Source organism: Grammomys surdaster, unplaced genomic scaffold, assembly GCF_004785775.1.
Source record: "Grammomys surdaster isolate TR1022 unplaced genomic scaffold, NIH_TR_1.0 1149, whole genome shotgun sequence".
NCBI classification, from domain to species: domain Eukaryota; kingdom Metazoa; phylum Chordata; class Mammalia; order Rodentia; family Muridae; genus Grammomys; species Grammomys surdaster.
Window position 1 is genome coordinate 1,093,279 of NW_021605568.1, and position 16,079 is coordinate 1,109,357.

The window sequence follows — 16,079 nt, forward strand, 5'->3', positions numbered from 1 at the left end:
TTATGTAAACGACTCTTAATGGTTCACCACCTCCCGGCACAAGGCCATTAGCACTTGTAACCTATCAGCTTTCTGGCCCATGTCCACACTCAGTAGTGTTCTATTTCTTAATAAATTATCTGTATTTTCTACCTTACCATCCATATGTCCCAGGTCCAATTTTTAGCTCTGGGAAATAAGAATCTAGAAATCTGGCCAGGTGGTTTTTAGGCTCTAATCTGCACATGTAATACTTCAGTCCTTTGGGTGTTACTGGGTGAGGCCCTTGGCACAGCTTTTAATCTACAATTTCTACAGGTGAGTTTTGCTAGCCCATCTTAGCCTCACTCTCACACACCTCCCTCCTCCCTCCACATCCTCGATCCAGCCCAGCCCAGCCCAGCCCAGCCTAGCCTCAGCTGTGTTCTTCTAGCTGGGCTGTTGATCCCTGGAATCTGATCTAAGAAATCACTTGTTGGACAGCTTCTAAAAGAAACATGTCTACCAAGACCCTACATTGCGTGGAGGTAGGGTTTGACTGCTGCCTGGCTGCACAGCTGGACAGAAATTCCAGAGTCTCCCAGTTCTGCTCCAAGAAGCCCTGCAGGCCTTCCTTCCATACAAACATGCATAGAAGCTCTGGAGAAATTCAGGGATGTGCCTGGCCTTGGTCTCCTGGAGTACCAAGTTAATGATTTTTTAAAAACACAATATATCTTGTCTTTGGAAGGGCAGGAGGGGCAATAAAGGTGGGGCTCACCTTTGGCCATACCAGTCTTGTCTCCTGCCTCGTGTGGGAGGGGTCAGGTCCTGAGGATTTTTCCATGCTCAGTGTTACCCTGACTCTGGTCCACCGTGCAGTTGGCTGGCTGACTCAACCTACTTTCTTGGTCTCATACCCAGGCCGGGAGGAAACCTCCAGGTCTGGAAAGGATTGGCTGGTACACATGAGCCCAGCCGTATATTGCTTCCTTCAGGCAATTATCCAAGAGGCCACAGAAGAGAGGGATTGAGGAGCTGTGGGAGAGACACTGCTCCTGAGAGAAGGTGCCGGGCTAGGGGAAGTAGAGCTCAAGTGTACAATCCTGCTCATGGGGTGGTGTTGGGGAGCTAGATGATTAAAGCAGGATGATCACAGTGATCAAGCTGATTCTGAAAATATGGTGGTTTCTGGGTAACAGCTCCAGGAAAGCTTGGTCCCATGCATGCAATTTGGGACACTATTCAGACTTCTTTTTTTTTTCTGTCATCTGCCTCTTGGCCTACTCTTTATCTCTCATCTCACTGTGTCTCTCCAACATTGGGTCCCCACTACTACCTGATTTGACATCAGGATTCATGGTCCCCACCCTGTCAATTGTTACAAGGTGTCCCTGTCAATTCCCTGAGGTTCAGGAACTCACATTCTACCCTCTATCTCTAGGATGCAACATCTGGACCTATCCTGGCTGGGACTGGGGCCTATGTCAGCCACACCATGGCTACTCTTTCTCTTGGTTGGGGTTTCCTGGTTCTTGGCTCGATGCCTCACCCAGATATACACTTTGTATACAAAGTGTCAACGTCTCTGTGGTTTTCCTCAGCCACCCAAGAAGAACTGGTTTTGGGGTCACCTAGGCATGGTGAGTATGGCATCAGGAGGGGTCTGGGTTGTGAGCGTGTGGGGACCTCCCAGTGGTCAAGGAGTTGGTTAGAAGGATGGCCTGGGGTGTGGGTATGCAGGTGCATGGACAGAGAGTCGGGGATCAGGTGGGCTAGGGGCTAGAGTGTGAGGGTGCAGAGATCCCTGTGGATGTAGGAATTTGGGGTAGAATGGGTTAGGGTCTTCGGGTGCTACATTTCAATTTCTTCTCACATCCCCAGTCTACTCTGAGTTTATTTCTAGCCTCTTTTCTGTTTCTGGTGCACACTGAAGGGCTCCCAGAATGGGCTTCATAGCTCTAAGACCCCTCACAATCATACGTTGTCTGCTGCTCAGGCCTCCTGAAGGGTTCTGGTTTAGAGTCAGCTTCCGTCTGGCCCATTTCTTTCCATTAGTCTATCTTTGGGGTTTCTGCTTCTTTTGTTTTTTTCCAGAAGTTTTTTTCTTTTTTTATGCCCTCTCATACACCTCCAGCACACTTGGGCCACTGGAGAACTCTTCCTGACTCCTCACTTTCCTTTCCTGGATCATATCTTCCTTAGATTGCTCTTTTCTACCAAGATAAAATCACTGCAGTCTGTTGCACAACCTGGATAAGGCTGGAAGGCTCATCCTTCCTTGATACTAACAATACAGCATTTGGACTTTAACCTAGGTCTGTTCTCTCCTTTGGTTAACTTGGTTTTAGTTGCTTCATTTACAGTTCTCAGAGCTTACAGCATGCACACAAGTCCTTGGAACTACTCATGGGATCCTTTACCTTGTGGGTAATGGTTGCTTTTTGGGGGAGCTGCCACGTTTATGGATACTTAGGGGTCCCCTTTGCTGTCTTGTTATCTGCTGAGGTTTCAGTGTTTGAACCCTTCTGCATAGTTGGAACTGGAGATTTTTGGTATATGCAGTCAGAAGAGCATGTGTAAGAAACCTTGGGGAACAAACCCTGAAGCCACTGTGTAGTCCACACATTTCTCTGTCAGGATCTTGCCTTGAGGCTTTTCCTGGGACTGAAATTGATTCCACATGAGAAATTAATCTCAAGACAAAGAGAGCTTCTCTGAGGTGGACAGTGTAACAATATAGCTTGTCTAGTAACCATAAATTGCAGGCTTGATACCAGGACATGACTGATAAAGACAAAGCAAGAAGCAAGGATTTCTTTCTCTGTCCTGCAACATCCAGACACATGTTCACTACAGAGGCTATATCATCTCTAGGGCCTTCAGGAGAAACCTATTTCAGTTGCCGAGGAAATATATTAGTGCTTTCCAGAGCACCAGAAGCAAAGCATGAACACATGTGCACACAACAGTAAAATAAACACACCCACCGACACACAAGTGCACACACACACACACATACACACATTTACATATGCACACAGACATCATTCTGCATTTGTTAGCAATAGGGACAAATTTATTTTTAATTTACTTTTCACTGGATGATTTCATTATTTTGCTAACACTGTAGAGTACACTGGGTCAAACCATCATGGCAGAGCCTATTGCATATCTAGGTTATGAGAGACCACTTTTTGGTCCCAGCATACAAACCTTTCCTCATGGTACTTTTGAAAAGATTGCAGATAGACTTAAATAATGGTATTTATTTAGCCAAATGTATCTAAACATAGGAATAATAGCAAACATTGAAAGACATAGATAATCTTCAGGTGTGTTACAGTTTTATGTGACCAAGGTAGTATATTCAAACTATCAGAGGAGAAGGGGAGGGGATATGAGGGAAGAATTGTGGGAGGGGGTTACTGGGAAGGAGGCAGTAAGCAGGATGTAAAATAAATAAGTAAAAAATTAAATTAAATAAAAAAATCATTACATATCACAATTCTATACATAGTTGTGCAGATATATAAATGAACACAATACACATATAACATGTACAGGTATGTAAATGAGAAAGAGAGGAAAGTCGGGATCGGTAGATCGGTAGTTAAATATGTAGATAAAGTTTGGAATTATGTAATAAAGGAGATTGAGAAATCCCACAATGCCACATGCAAATTGAAGGGCCAGGAAGCTGGTGGTGTAGCAATTTAGTGTTAGAACAAAGGCCCAGTGTAAAGTGGAGTGTCAGACATAAATGCTGTAGTCCAAAAGTCAAGGACCAGAATTTTGATATTTGAGGGCACAAGAAGCTGATTGTCCCAGTTTTGGTAGGAAGGGTGAATTTCCCCTTCCTCTGTCTCTTGTTTCATTTGGATCCTCACTGGGTTGGATAGTACCACCCACACTGTGTAGGGAGGGACATCCTGCCTCAGCCTACTGCAGTGAATGCTAATGTGTTCTGAGAATGTCACAGATGCAACCAAAAGTCATGTCGTGTCAGCTTATGTGGGCATCCAGCCAATTTGATCCCTGAAAAAAGCCATCTCAAGAGGATTGTCCTTGTCTTTTTTTCCCCAGTCCCCTCCCACGGAAGAAGGCATGAAGCAGATGACCGAGCTGGTGGCCACCTACCCTCAGGGCTTCATGACCTGGTTAGGCCCTATACTTCCTCTCATCAATTTGTGCCACCCTGACATCATTAGATCTGTTCTCAGTGCATCAGGTACCCTTGGGAGTTGCTGGCAGTGTGTCTGTGGGAACCTGAGAACTTCTAGTCCTGACTTCCATTCTTCTGTGTGTGCCCTGCAGCAACCCAAGCTTCCCATCCTGTATCTATCTCAGGCGTTCTGCTTTTTTTGTGCACTTACCATCCCATGTCACTCTCTTCTTCCTCTACCCCAGTCATTTCCTCTCTCCCCATCCTAGCATTCTTGGTACTCTTGGGATGCCAGGAGATCATGAGCAAGGCTCTGTCCTAGAGGAACCCAATCTGGAAGAAACATTTCAGCACCTGTGATCGGGAATGGCCCTAAGGGAGATGAGTGATGGCTCGATGGAGAAGTGAGATCTCTGCTAGTACATGTAGGGAGGTTTCCAGGAGGAGGAATCATGACCAGACCAGACATGACCAGATGCTAGACCAGTGAAGGTCTAAGAGAGACAAAGCTAGGTATCTGTAATGAAGATAAATCTACCCTGATAATAGGAATGATAATAGGAATGTAGGGCAGGCTGTGCAGGACCGATGTAGGGCTGCAGCCCGTGCCGTCCCCAGGTACAGCAGCAAGCCAGTGCATACTAATGTTGGATTCAGTTATTCTATATTTTTCCTCTTCCTTTGGTTTGCCTGTCAAATCTTTATTGCTCACTTAATAGACCCAGAATCTTTCTTAGGAAGTTCCACACCAGCCTGGCCCACTTACCCTGCCCTCTGCCCTCTGATATTTCCATACTGGCCCAGGTGGGGTGGGGACGGGGCAGTGTTCCTTAGTGACTATGGCTCTAACATCTGCCAGGAAGGCTACCTGCTGTCTGTGCATGGATAGGTCTCTGTTGGGTGTGACTCATATCCACATGGTTTAGTTCAAAGAAATAAAGAGAATCTACAGGCTGTAAAGGCCTGGGAGATTGTCTTCAGGTCTGTTTTACCATCCTGGGCCTCACTTCCCCTTTCAGGAAAGTCTTTTCATCAAGGTCTAAATGATGAGTCTCAGACCATGGGGCAGCCTGCCTCACTCTTAGAGTTCCCAGGAGTTCTGAGCTTGTAATTAATTTTAATTTGCTGGCTTGAGCCACAAGACAGAGAGTCCTTACTAAGTCACTTGCCTTTACTTGATCTTGGGAAGACTTGGGAAACACAAAGCAGACGAATGGGTAAGAGTCTAGGTTACTGATGCAAAGTTCCAGGATTAGGTCTCAGATACTTCACTTACTGGGTGGAAGACTGAGCCAGCTTCGTCTGGCTCCTGCTCACCTCTCCTCTATTCCATGCCTCCTCTATTCTTCTCCACAATCTTGCCTTTCTGGCTTGAGGTAGACATACACACCTCTAATGAGGGCACCAAATTCTTTCCAAGTTCATCCTCTGCATTCTCCACTGGTCCCTGATGATTCTTTTTCATGTCAGCTTCGGTTGCCCCAAAGGATGGCATCTTCTACAGTTTCCTGAAACCCTGGCTGGGTGAGTCCTTGCAGGTCAAATGATTGGGAAAACCCCTGGGGTCTGGGAAACGGTGTCACCTTTGCCCACTGCCAATGGTCACCCTCCCAGGGGATGGGCTCTTGGTGAGTGCTGGTGAGAAGTGGAGCCGCCACCGTAGCATGCTGACACCCGCCTTCCACTTCAACATCCTGAAACCCTATGTGAAGATTTTCAATGACAGCACCAACATCATGCATGTGAGTCCCCAGAACCCGTGTGCCCAGCTGGAGTCTAGAGAGGGGTGGGTAAGGGACTGCAGACAGATCTAGTCCACAGTAATGGCTCTGAAGGGCCATGGTGGCCCATTGTAGTTTTTCTACAGACTTGATTCTCCATGTGTAATTTAGCATTAATCTTTTTGCTCTGTGTTCATGATAGAGCCACAAACCCTTAAGTGATGGGTGCTCAGGTGTTAATTTTTTATGGCCTGATAACTGAACACAGACATGGTTTGGCAGTTACAAACACACTGGTTGTTTCTTCTGGACAAGGTCTAGGTCACTGGTGTTTTATGATCAGCTATGGATCAGGTGGGCAGCTTGACCGATTTAGCTCATTTCTCTTATGTTTGAAGCTTGCAGACTTCAAGATAATTTAGACTGGATTTGGCAGGGAGAACTCAGCAAGTGTTCCTGTGGTTCTTTTCCTCTATGAGGCACAGACAGAGTTCCACAGGAACGACAGAAGCAGGATGCAACATAAAGCTTAGATTTAATTGAGATGATATCCTCATTATCTCACCAGTTTTTGTTGGTCAAATCATAAGCCAAACACAAAATCAAAAGTGGGTCAAAATCTCTCGTTGCTGAAAAATCACACTGTACTAGACGTGTACTTGAACAAGCTATGAACTTTGGTGAGGGTCACAGAATGATTCCTGACTTGTAAACTGATGTTAGCTTGTTTACTGGTTATGGATTCTGCTAGAACATACTAGATCCTTGAGTCAGATGGAAAAGCCAGTCGTTAATTCACTGCACAGCAAGCCGTATGTACGTCACTCCAGCTTTAATCCGTTCTTCAAGGTACTCACAGCCCGTAAGAGCAATACAAGTGGACTACAGGAGGAGCTCCTTATGACCTAATCATAATACAGTAATGTGACAGAGTAGTAGGAAATTTTAATAATAAACTACAATGACAAATATTGATGTATGTAACAATATGACTGAGCCTTAGGGATATGCTTCTACAACAAGCAGAATTTAGTCTTATTTTTTCTCATGGAGAGGCATCATTGTATCCACAGGTTTTCTGCCATAACATCTGAGATGTAGCCCAAGTTAAGAACTCCATGATGGTTCGTTCATTCTTGGCATGTCTAGCAAAGTTTCTCAAGGAACAATGGAAGCCTAACATTCTCAGCAAAGGGAGAGTGTTGAAATCAATTTACAGAAGTGTTAATGGGAAGGACACTGTGCGTTAAGTGCTCATCACAGGCTAGTTCTGATGTGAAGTCCCAGTTCAATAATCTATGCTGGCCAACTTAATTTCCCCAAGTCTGTGAGGTAAAGTGATTACCTTTTCCTCATTAGTGGTAAATCTGAGGGTCATATATCACAGATCTTGTCCACATTATCCTTTAGGAAGTGAGTTAAAATGATGCACATGGTTTCCCCTTAGTTTAGCAGATGAGATCAACTTCCTAGAGATGTGACAAGCAAGAACTAGGAGAAGGGAATTAACTGACCGAGGGGGCACAGAACATGGGACTCAGAGCTGGAACCGAACTGAGGACTTCTGACCCAGTCTTGGGTCTTCATCTGCTATAGTAACTGCTTCCACTGTTACTCAGTTTACGTTATCCCTAATAACTGGGCTGAGATCTGGAAGACTGGTTTGAGGGTGCTCATTTGAGTGGTTGGGATTGGGCAGAGCCTTGGGAAGTCAAGATCCAACTCCTTCCTCCTCTCTTTCCAACAAAGGCCAAGTGGCTGCGTCTGGCCTCAGCGGGTAGTGCCTGTCTGGACATATTTGAGAACATCAGCCTCATGACCTTGGACACTTTACAGAAATGTATCTTCAGCTTCAACAGCAACTGTCAGGAGTGAGTTTCAACTTCAGGCCTTGTAATCTGGTCCATAGACTCAAGGCAAGAGGTAGAGGAGGGAAGGCTGGCCAGAACAAGCAGAAGAGACTCCATGGAGGAAGTGGGTCAGAACTGATACTGAACCAACCCCATGGAGGATGGAGTAGGCCCTCCTGTGAGGTGGGATTGTTCAGAAGAAGGCACAGAGATCCAGGTGAGACAGATCATGGGCATCTGGCATGAGGCATTTGGAAGGAGGTTGGGAGAACAGGAGTAAGTGAAGCATACAGACATTTAAAGTCAAGAAAAGTGTGGAACTTCATTCTGTGAATTCAGGTGAGAAGTCTTCATTATCTATCACTATAATAAAATATCTAAGATTATCAAATAGAGAAATTATTTATGGTTTCAATGTAATTTGGATCTGAGCCCAAATTTGTATTATGGAGGGAACCATGTGTTGGAGGAAACACAAGCAACTAAGAAGTAAAGAGAGACAGAAAACGTCAAGAGTTTTAACACCCTTTAAAGGTGCACCCACAATACAGAAGAGCTCTGCAGACAGTGACAGCCTTTTAAAAGAAAATAGAATTGATGTTGTAAAAGGGAGATAAATGAGACTGGCCACAGCAAACTATAAGAATTGATGAGTTCTAATCTGGGTGGACAATATTGGGGGGAGGAGGAGAAGCAGAACTGGACCCTGTGTCAGAAAGGAAAGAGAGGAGTCCGGTGTCCGTACTATGTAGTAGATGCTTAGGGAAATGCCTGCGCTCATGGGAATGGAATGAAGGGAGAGAAGAAACTGAGTATTCAGTACTGGGATTACATATGTAACAAGATTACATATGTAACAAGTCTTTCCGGCTTGAGATAGCTTTTTTGAGATATGTCTTACTATGTCACCAAGGCCCATGCCTATCACTGTTGCCATAAGCTCTAGATGAGTTGGGTTACTTGATATCCTGTTAGGAATAGTTCCCTCCTTCTGGCTAGAGATGCCCCTCAGGTTTTGGGCTTGTAGTATTCCTGCTTCTCTTCATGTTCTCATTGTGCAGGAAGCCTAGCCAGTATATTGCTGCCATCTTGGAGCTCAGTACCCTGGCTGTGAAAAGAAATGAGCAGCTGCTTCTGCACATGGACCTGCCCTACCGCCTCACACCTGATGGAATACGCTTCTATAAGGCCTGCCGCCTCGTACATGACTTCACCAATGCTGTCATCCAGGAGCGACGTCGAACTCTACCCAAGCATGGTGGTGATGATGTTATCAAGGCCAAAGCCAAGTCCAAGACTTTGGACTTCATTGACGTACTTCTGTTAACCAAGGTTGGCTTCTTATGAGGTGCAATGGAACTTTTTAAAACTATAATTGTTTTCTTCTTTCAGATAGAGTCTCACTGTAGGCCAGACTGGCCCCAACCTCATGTTCCTCCTGCCTCAGCTTCCTCAGTGCTAGGATTACATATGCATGACAGTCCTTTTGGCTTTAGGTAGCTTTCTTGAGATGTGTCTTACTATGTTGCTAGGCTCATCTTCAGGACTGGAATTTTCCTGCTCCAATTTCTGCTTGTATCGCTCCTCATGACTTTAAAAAACGGATTCATTTATTTTTGTTTTCTGTGTATGAATGTTTGCTTACATGTATGTATGTGCATCCCATACATGCTTGGTGGCTGCAGAGGCCAAATGAGAGCATTGAATCCCCAAGAACTGAAGTTATAGATGAGTATGAGGCATCATATGAGTGATGGACGCTCCTGATCATTGGGCCATCTCTCCGTCTCCAACGCTTTATGATTTTATAAAGAATAGAGTGGATGCTTCTATTGAATGTGAGATAATATGATGCTTTATGTTTCAGTAATGACTTGCACTTGATATAGAGAACACCTAGAATCCGTAGAAAGCATTTGAGGTAAAGAGAGACAAGTCAGAGAGAAACACATTGTAGAGAGCACACTGGGGTGCAGTCAATATAGTCGTTCTAGGTCTGAAACTGAAGGGCCTTACTTGGTAAGTTAGTGACCAGTATCTGTATTTGGGTCTATATCTTTGAGGAGAGCTGCACATAATTTCATAGTCAGCATAGATCACACATCATAGCAGTCATGCTAGGAAGGTAGCAATCATTCACTATCACTAGATCTTCCCTTCCCAGGTGATTTGCTTATTTTACCTGACATTTATTTGCGCAAAGACATCACAGTGAAATGCGTTATTTTATAGTTAAAAACCAATCTTAGACTTGATGTGCCAGGGCTGGGTAATACCCAGGGGGACCCCCACCTGCTCAGAGGAGAAAGGAAAGGGGGTGGGGAAAGGATTGTAGGAGGGGGTGACTGATGGCAGGTATCTTAGTTACTGTTCTACTGCTCTGAAGAAACACCATGGCTAAATCAACTCTCATAAAAGAAAGTATTTAACTGGGGCCTTGTTTACAGTTTCAGAGGATTAGTCCATGATCATCATAGTGGGAAGCAGACAGGCTGGAGCTGGAATGATAGCTGAGAACTTTACATCCTGATTCATAGGCAGCAGGCAGAGAAAGCGAGAGAGAGAGAGAGAGAGAGAGAGAGAGAGAGAGAGAGAGAGAGAGAGAGAGAGAGAAACATTGGGCTTGGAGTGGGCTTTTGAAACTTCAAAGCCACCAGTGGTACACTTCCTCCAACAAGGCCACACCTCCTAATCCTTTCCAAACAGTTCATCAGCTGAGGACTAAGCATGCAAATATGTGAGCCTATGGGACCAGACCATTCTCATTCAAACAGGATTCACAACAGGGTTTACACAACAGGAGAAAGATAGTATGAGTCATGGAGGCTTATAGGACAACACATCTATGTCTTCTTGGTTCAGAGAAAGCAATAAGACAAACAAAGAGAGAGAGAGAGAGAGAGAGAGAGAGAGAGAGAGAGAGAGAGAGAGAGAGAGAGAGAGAGAAGAGAACAGGAGGGGTAAAGTAAATGAAGAGTAAACAGAAAAAAGTAAATGAAGGTAAACAGGAAAGGAGGGGCAGAGGAGGCAGGAGAGTGAGCAAGGAATATAAGATTAATTTTAAGCTATAAAATAATGCATTTCACTATGACATTCTCGTGCACATAAATCACTCTGCATTTCCCTCAAATTTTCTCAAGTAAAGAGGGGACTTTAGTTTTGAATATAAACAACTTTAGCCAGGTGGTGAGATAAGTTTTATAGGTTTGCAAACCTGATAATTTCTAAAAGGAATATGATAAATTCTCTATAATTAGGTCCAGTCATGGGGTAGGAGAGCAAGATGAGAGAAGACAGAGAGGGAACACATTTGGAAACTAGCAACTGAGAAAGAAGGGAGAAGAGGAAGCTAGTCCACTTACCAAGCACGCACACTGTGACGTCATCTGTCCTCACGCAGTCACATGCTGCTCCTATTTCTCCTGTCAGTCTAAATCTTCCCATCCTGCAGACAAAACCTTGGTGACAAATCCAGTAGCAATAAAGGAAGAATAGTACAAAGGAAGTCCACTCTTCCCACCTAGTGAGCAAAGTCAAACACTTACAGCAGTGATTCTCAACCTTCCTAATGCTGTGACCCTCTAATACAGCCCTTATGTTGTATTGACCCTGAAATATAAAATGATTTTTGTTGCTGCTTCATACCTGTAATTTTGCTACTCCTATGAATGGTAATATAAATATTTTTGGAGATAGTGGTCTGCTACGTGTTGAGGAACACTGACTTAGAGCAATGCTTAATCTCTAATTGCCAAGACAAGTTGCCCTGCAATGATTCTATTTAGAAGGTGGCTAGTCACTCTTCCCACAGAAATCACTCATTATACAGAAGGAGAAAATACCCATGAGTCTTTGATTCCTTCAACTAGGAAAAAAAAACAGGAAGCCAAGAAAAGACCTGTGTGTTGGTGACCAAGAGAAATGCGGGAATATGACAGTCTTGTGAGCCTGGTTAGAAAAGGATCTCTAGATGTTATTTTATGTTAGACATGGGAGCCCTCAGAAGTTGTGTGATACAAGAGCTTGCCTTGACTTGACTCCAGGATGAAGACGGAAAGGAACTGTCAGATGAGGACATCAGAGCTGAGGCTGACACCTTCATGTTTAGAGGTGAGGGCATCAGTGTGAGACCAGGGAAGGGGTAGGAGTCTCTCCACCTCAGGAATCTGGGCCTTTCCATTCCCTGTGTTCTATCTCCCCCCCACCTCCACCCCTTAAAAACATTCCTGCTTGAGTGCGGCCCACTCAGTGGTGCTGAAACAGCCCAAGTCTATTTGTCTGCTTTTCAGGCCATGACACCACAGCCAGTGGGCTCTCCTGGATCCTATACAACTTAGCAAAGCACCCTGAGCACCAGGAGCGCTGCCGACAAGAGGTACAGGAGCTCCTGAGGGATCGTGAGCCTCAGGAGATTGAATGGTGAGCATAGGTCATGGTAGACTGTCCCTGAGCCTCTCTCCTGCTTTTGTTTCCTGCTTAGGGAAGGGAACTCTTTAAATAATTCTTCTATTATTTTCTGGTGGGTGAAGCATCTACTTCATCAGCAAGGAAAAGGTCTATGCATTGGAAAGAAAAATGTAGACTTCAAAGAGAATTATTGACAAGATAACACTATGTGAAGGTAGATGATGCTACTTTGCATGTGTTGAATAAATGAACTTCCTTTCCATTCCTGGTCTTCTGTCCTATTTAACATTTCCCCATGTCTTCCTTTCCTGATAGGTTGCTCTTTTGTTCTCTAATTACTTCCTTACTATTCTGCCCAGGGATCCATAGAAGATATCTGGGAATAAAAGTCATATGTATGTTTTCTTGAATCTTTGAATCATCCATGCATCTACTCTTCACTCATCAAACTATCCCACACTGCCTTTCCATCCCAACTTGATGCCCAGCTTAGTCTGTGCTAAAGACTTAGCTCAGAGACCAGCCTTCCTTGGCTTTCAGCTTGGTGGGAGAACAAGCTTAGGTTAAGACAGCCCTAAGACCCATGGGAAGGCATTGGATTGAAAGTATAAGAAGAGTAGGAGAAAAGGATCTGTTTGATTGGGAAAGTCACTGAATATCTGTGTGGGACTGGGGAGTGGTAGGTCTAAGGACGATGTTGGCTGATGGAGGAGGAAGTCAGTGATGACTGGTAGCAGGAGAATATAAAGAAGAGGAAACGTGTAAAGAGGAAAGGAGATGGGGAGACGGAGGATAAAGAGGGAGTAAGGTGATGGAAGGACCTGAGACAAGAGAAATAAGTCAGAGAAGACAAGGGAGGAGGGAAAGGATAGATGATGGGATATATGAGGGAGAGAGACAGAAGAGCAAACAAATTAGACTCATTTATTCTTTTTCTTTGTGTTTTACTCTTTTTTTTTTTGCTATAAGAAATATTCACTTTAACGTAAATTTGTTGAGTTTTTAAATGGGTGGGCGTTTGAACAATTCATTGTCTCAGGAAAACAGACAGACAAACAAACAAACAAACTTCTGTAAAGATTCCTGGCTAAATTTCCTCTAGTTCTTTTCTAACTTTCTGCACTTCTCGGGATTATTTTACCACTGTGAGGAGAGATTAAATGGGCAACACAGGGGCTGACAGCCTCTGTTTTTGCCCCTGGGTAATTGTATGGTTTGGTTTCTTAGGGACGACCTGGCCCAGCTGCCCTTCCTGACCATGTGTATCAAGGAGAGTCTGCGGCTGCACCCCCCAGTCACAATGGTCTCCCGATGCTGCACCCAGGACATTTCCCTCCCAGATGGCCGGGTCATCCCTAAAGGTAGCCACAGAGTTTAGGGAAGGGTACACAGCAAAGTTCGACAGGCAGTTTACCCTGCTCGCTTCTCTTCCCCACAGGTGTCATCTGCATCATCAATATTTTTGGAACCCATCATAATCCAACTGTGTGGCGGGACCCTGAGGTTCGCTGTGTCCCCATTCTTAGTCATCCCCACGGGCCTCAGTGCTGGTGCATGTCACCCACTCACCAGGGCTAGTATTTTGCAGGTCTATGACCCCTTCCGTTTTGATCCAGAGAACATCCGGGCTAGATCGCCTCTGGCATTTATTCCCTTCTCGGCGGGACCCAGGTGAGGCCAGCAAGTTCAGGGTCTTGGAGTAGGATCTGGGCCTGGTAGTGAGAAAAGGTGGATTGAGGTGGTAGAGGTTTCACCAAGGTTTGGTGAGCCTATTTGGGAAGTTCCAAGAGCGGCCAGGGATGGTTGTGGTGGTGGGGCTCCTTCACACCGGTTTGTATTGTGGCCTAAACTCTGGGCAAGGTTCGAATTAAGCGTTAGTGGTGTGCTCGGTATATTAGCATCGCTCAACCTGACGTGGACCGGGTCAGGTTGGGTCTGAGGACGCCTGTCTGAATCCCAGCAAAGGGCACAGTCAGAGTTCCCACCCCGTTCTCCCGCAGGAACTGCATAGGACAGACTTTCGCTATGAACGAGATGAAGGTGGCGCTGGCGCTGACACTGCTGCGCTTCCGCGTCCTGCCAGATGACAAGGAGCCGCGCAGGAAGCCGGAGATAATCCTGCGCGCGGAGGGCGGGCTGTGGCTGCGGGTGGAGCCGCTGAGCACCCAAACACTGTAACCCATCCACTTTGCCCTGGATTTCTTAGTAAGTAAATAGTCATGATTCTGCCCTTGTAGATTGCAAAGCACAAGTAGTGCTGTCACCCTACAAGCAGGGACTTCAAGGTCAGAGTTATGGAGTCCAGCTGGTTGATTTGAGCCAAAGATCCCTGACTTCCTCTGGATGATCACAGGCCGAACAGCCCCTAACTTATGGCACCTGGTCCCTTCATGCTCTTTGCCACCAAAGCTATCCCAAACTAAATCATGTGGTGTCACACTTCCCACCACCCCCTAAAAATATGCATAAGTCAGATATTTTCCTTTGTTCAGATTTTTCTGAAGGCTCATACCTGAAGCTGCCCTTCCATCATGTTTACGGTGGCCATCTCTCTTACTTTTACTACAACCTATACCTCATACTGAAATTCCTCTCCTTGTTTTACAGTGAAGCCTGTCTTTCCTTTAAGGTCACCAACATATTGCCTCTAACGTACTTACTGTTTTTCATGTTTTTTTTTACCTGGAGGCCTGATCATTTCTCCCAAAGTCATGATGCCCCTTTCCCTAGTAAAGTTAATTTTTGAAGGGTAATTTTGTTTGCTTCTGCTCCTTTCCTAAACCAACCACTCCCTTTTCTAAGCCAGTATCAAATGTTTGACAAGTAAGTTTGTGTGGGTGGTTCACATTCAAGCTGTATTATGCCCTACTCACGGTTGCAAACTGTGGAAACAATACAAGCTCCCACTTTCAAATGAATGAATGGACGTAACATTGTAGTCACACAATGAGCCGTTCCTCAGCCATAGCAGAAACAATCCTGACAAATTATGGCTGAGTTGTCACCCTGCACAAGTCACAAAAGCCATACATCAAAATCACATATTATGACTTCTTTTATGGGATTGTTTAGAGTAGATAAACTCATAGCAAGGAAAGGCCTGTGGGTGGTCAATAGGGCTGTGGAGAGGGGGGAGGGGCTGCTTAATGGGAGTGTGATGCACTCATGGGCTGATGAAGTGTCCTGGAGATAGAGCGTGGAGGTTCCATATCATTAAACATGCCATGTTCATGTCATGTGACTTCCACCTCAGAAAACATTTTATTATGTTTTTTGTTGATTTGAGTTACTCACACAGAGTGTTGCGGTCATGACACTAAATTGTTTTATGAATCTTCATTAGTCATCTTTAAAATATTTTTGGGAACACTGAAGCCATGTTATTATATTATTAGTTATTTTTAACCTAATTGATTTTTTGGGGAGGCTATCCTTGGTATTAGTGTATTTATTTAAAGATTTCTTTTTAAAATTGTGTGTATGTGTGTGTGTGTGTTAGTTTTCTAGTGCTGTTATCAAACATCATGATTAAAGTAACTTACAAAAGAAAGCACTTAATTAAAGCTTATTGATGTGTTTATAAAAAGATAAAGAGATAAAGAGAGTATGTTTTGGAGGTGTGTGGAGAGGTATGGGGGAAGGGGATGTGTCAGCTGGCCCATGCCAAGTCATCTCTTCCCACTGAGGGACCAGTCACACACCGGTATAGCATAGAATAGAATTCATTCAGGGCATGGGGTGGGGTGAGGAGCCAGGAGGGTAGTAGAGGCAGAGAGAGAGAGAGAGGGGAGGGGGCAAGCAGTCTCTTTTATAGTAGGCCAGGCTTACCTGGCTATTGCCAGGTAACTGTGGGGAGGAGCATACCTAGCTGTTTCCAGGTAACTGTGGAGGTGGAGTTTAGACAAAATACTAACACTTATGGTTTCGGATAATTCAGTCCTTGCTGGCAGAGCAAAGGTATGATGGTAGGAACCGCTG

At 44.8% G+C, this 16,079-nt stretch overlaps 1 protein-coding gene across 1 annotated transcript; it reads left to right on the top strand.

Moving 5' to 3' along the window:
- The first annotated feature begins 815 nt into the window (after positions 1-815).
- On the top strand, positions 816-14,705 carry LOC114634916 (cytochrome P450 4F4-like). Its single transcript, XM_028783526.1, has 13 exons — positions 816-1,026; positions 1,403-1,601; positions 4,045-4,189; positions 5,594-5,647; positions 5,738-5,865; positions 7,594-7,715; positions 8,756-9,026; positions 11,738-11,804; positions 11,984-12,113; positions 13,329-13,462; positions 13,540-13,604; positions 13,690-13,772; positions 14,102-14,705. The coding sequence occupies exons 2-13, from the start codon at positions 1,404-1,406 to the stop codon at positions 14,277-14,279; spliced, it is 1,575 nt and encodes a 524-aa protein (XP_028639359.1). The 5' UTR covers positions 816-1,026; position 1,403; the 3' UTR covers positions 14,280-14,705.
- The last annotated feature ends 1,374 nt before the right edge of the window (positions 14,706-16,079 follow it).

Excerpts from the sequence above, each read along its gene's own strand:
- LOC114634916 (XM_028783526.1), top strand. The coding sequence starts at position 1,404 with ATGCAACATCTGGACCTATCCTGGCTGGGACTGGGGCCTATGTCAGCC. Across the intron at positions 7,716-8,755 it reads TTCAACAGCAACTGTCAGGA|GAAGCCTAGCCAGTATATTG; the intron begins GTGAGTTTCAAC and ends CTCATTGTGCAG. Across the intron at positions 12,114-13,328 it reads GAGCCTCAGGAGATTGAATG|GGACGACCTGGCCCAGCTGC; the intron begins GTGAGCATAGGT and ends TTGGTTTCTTAG.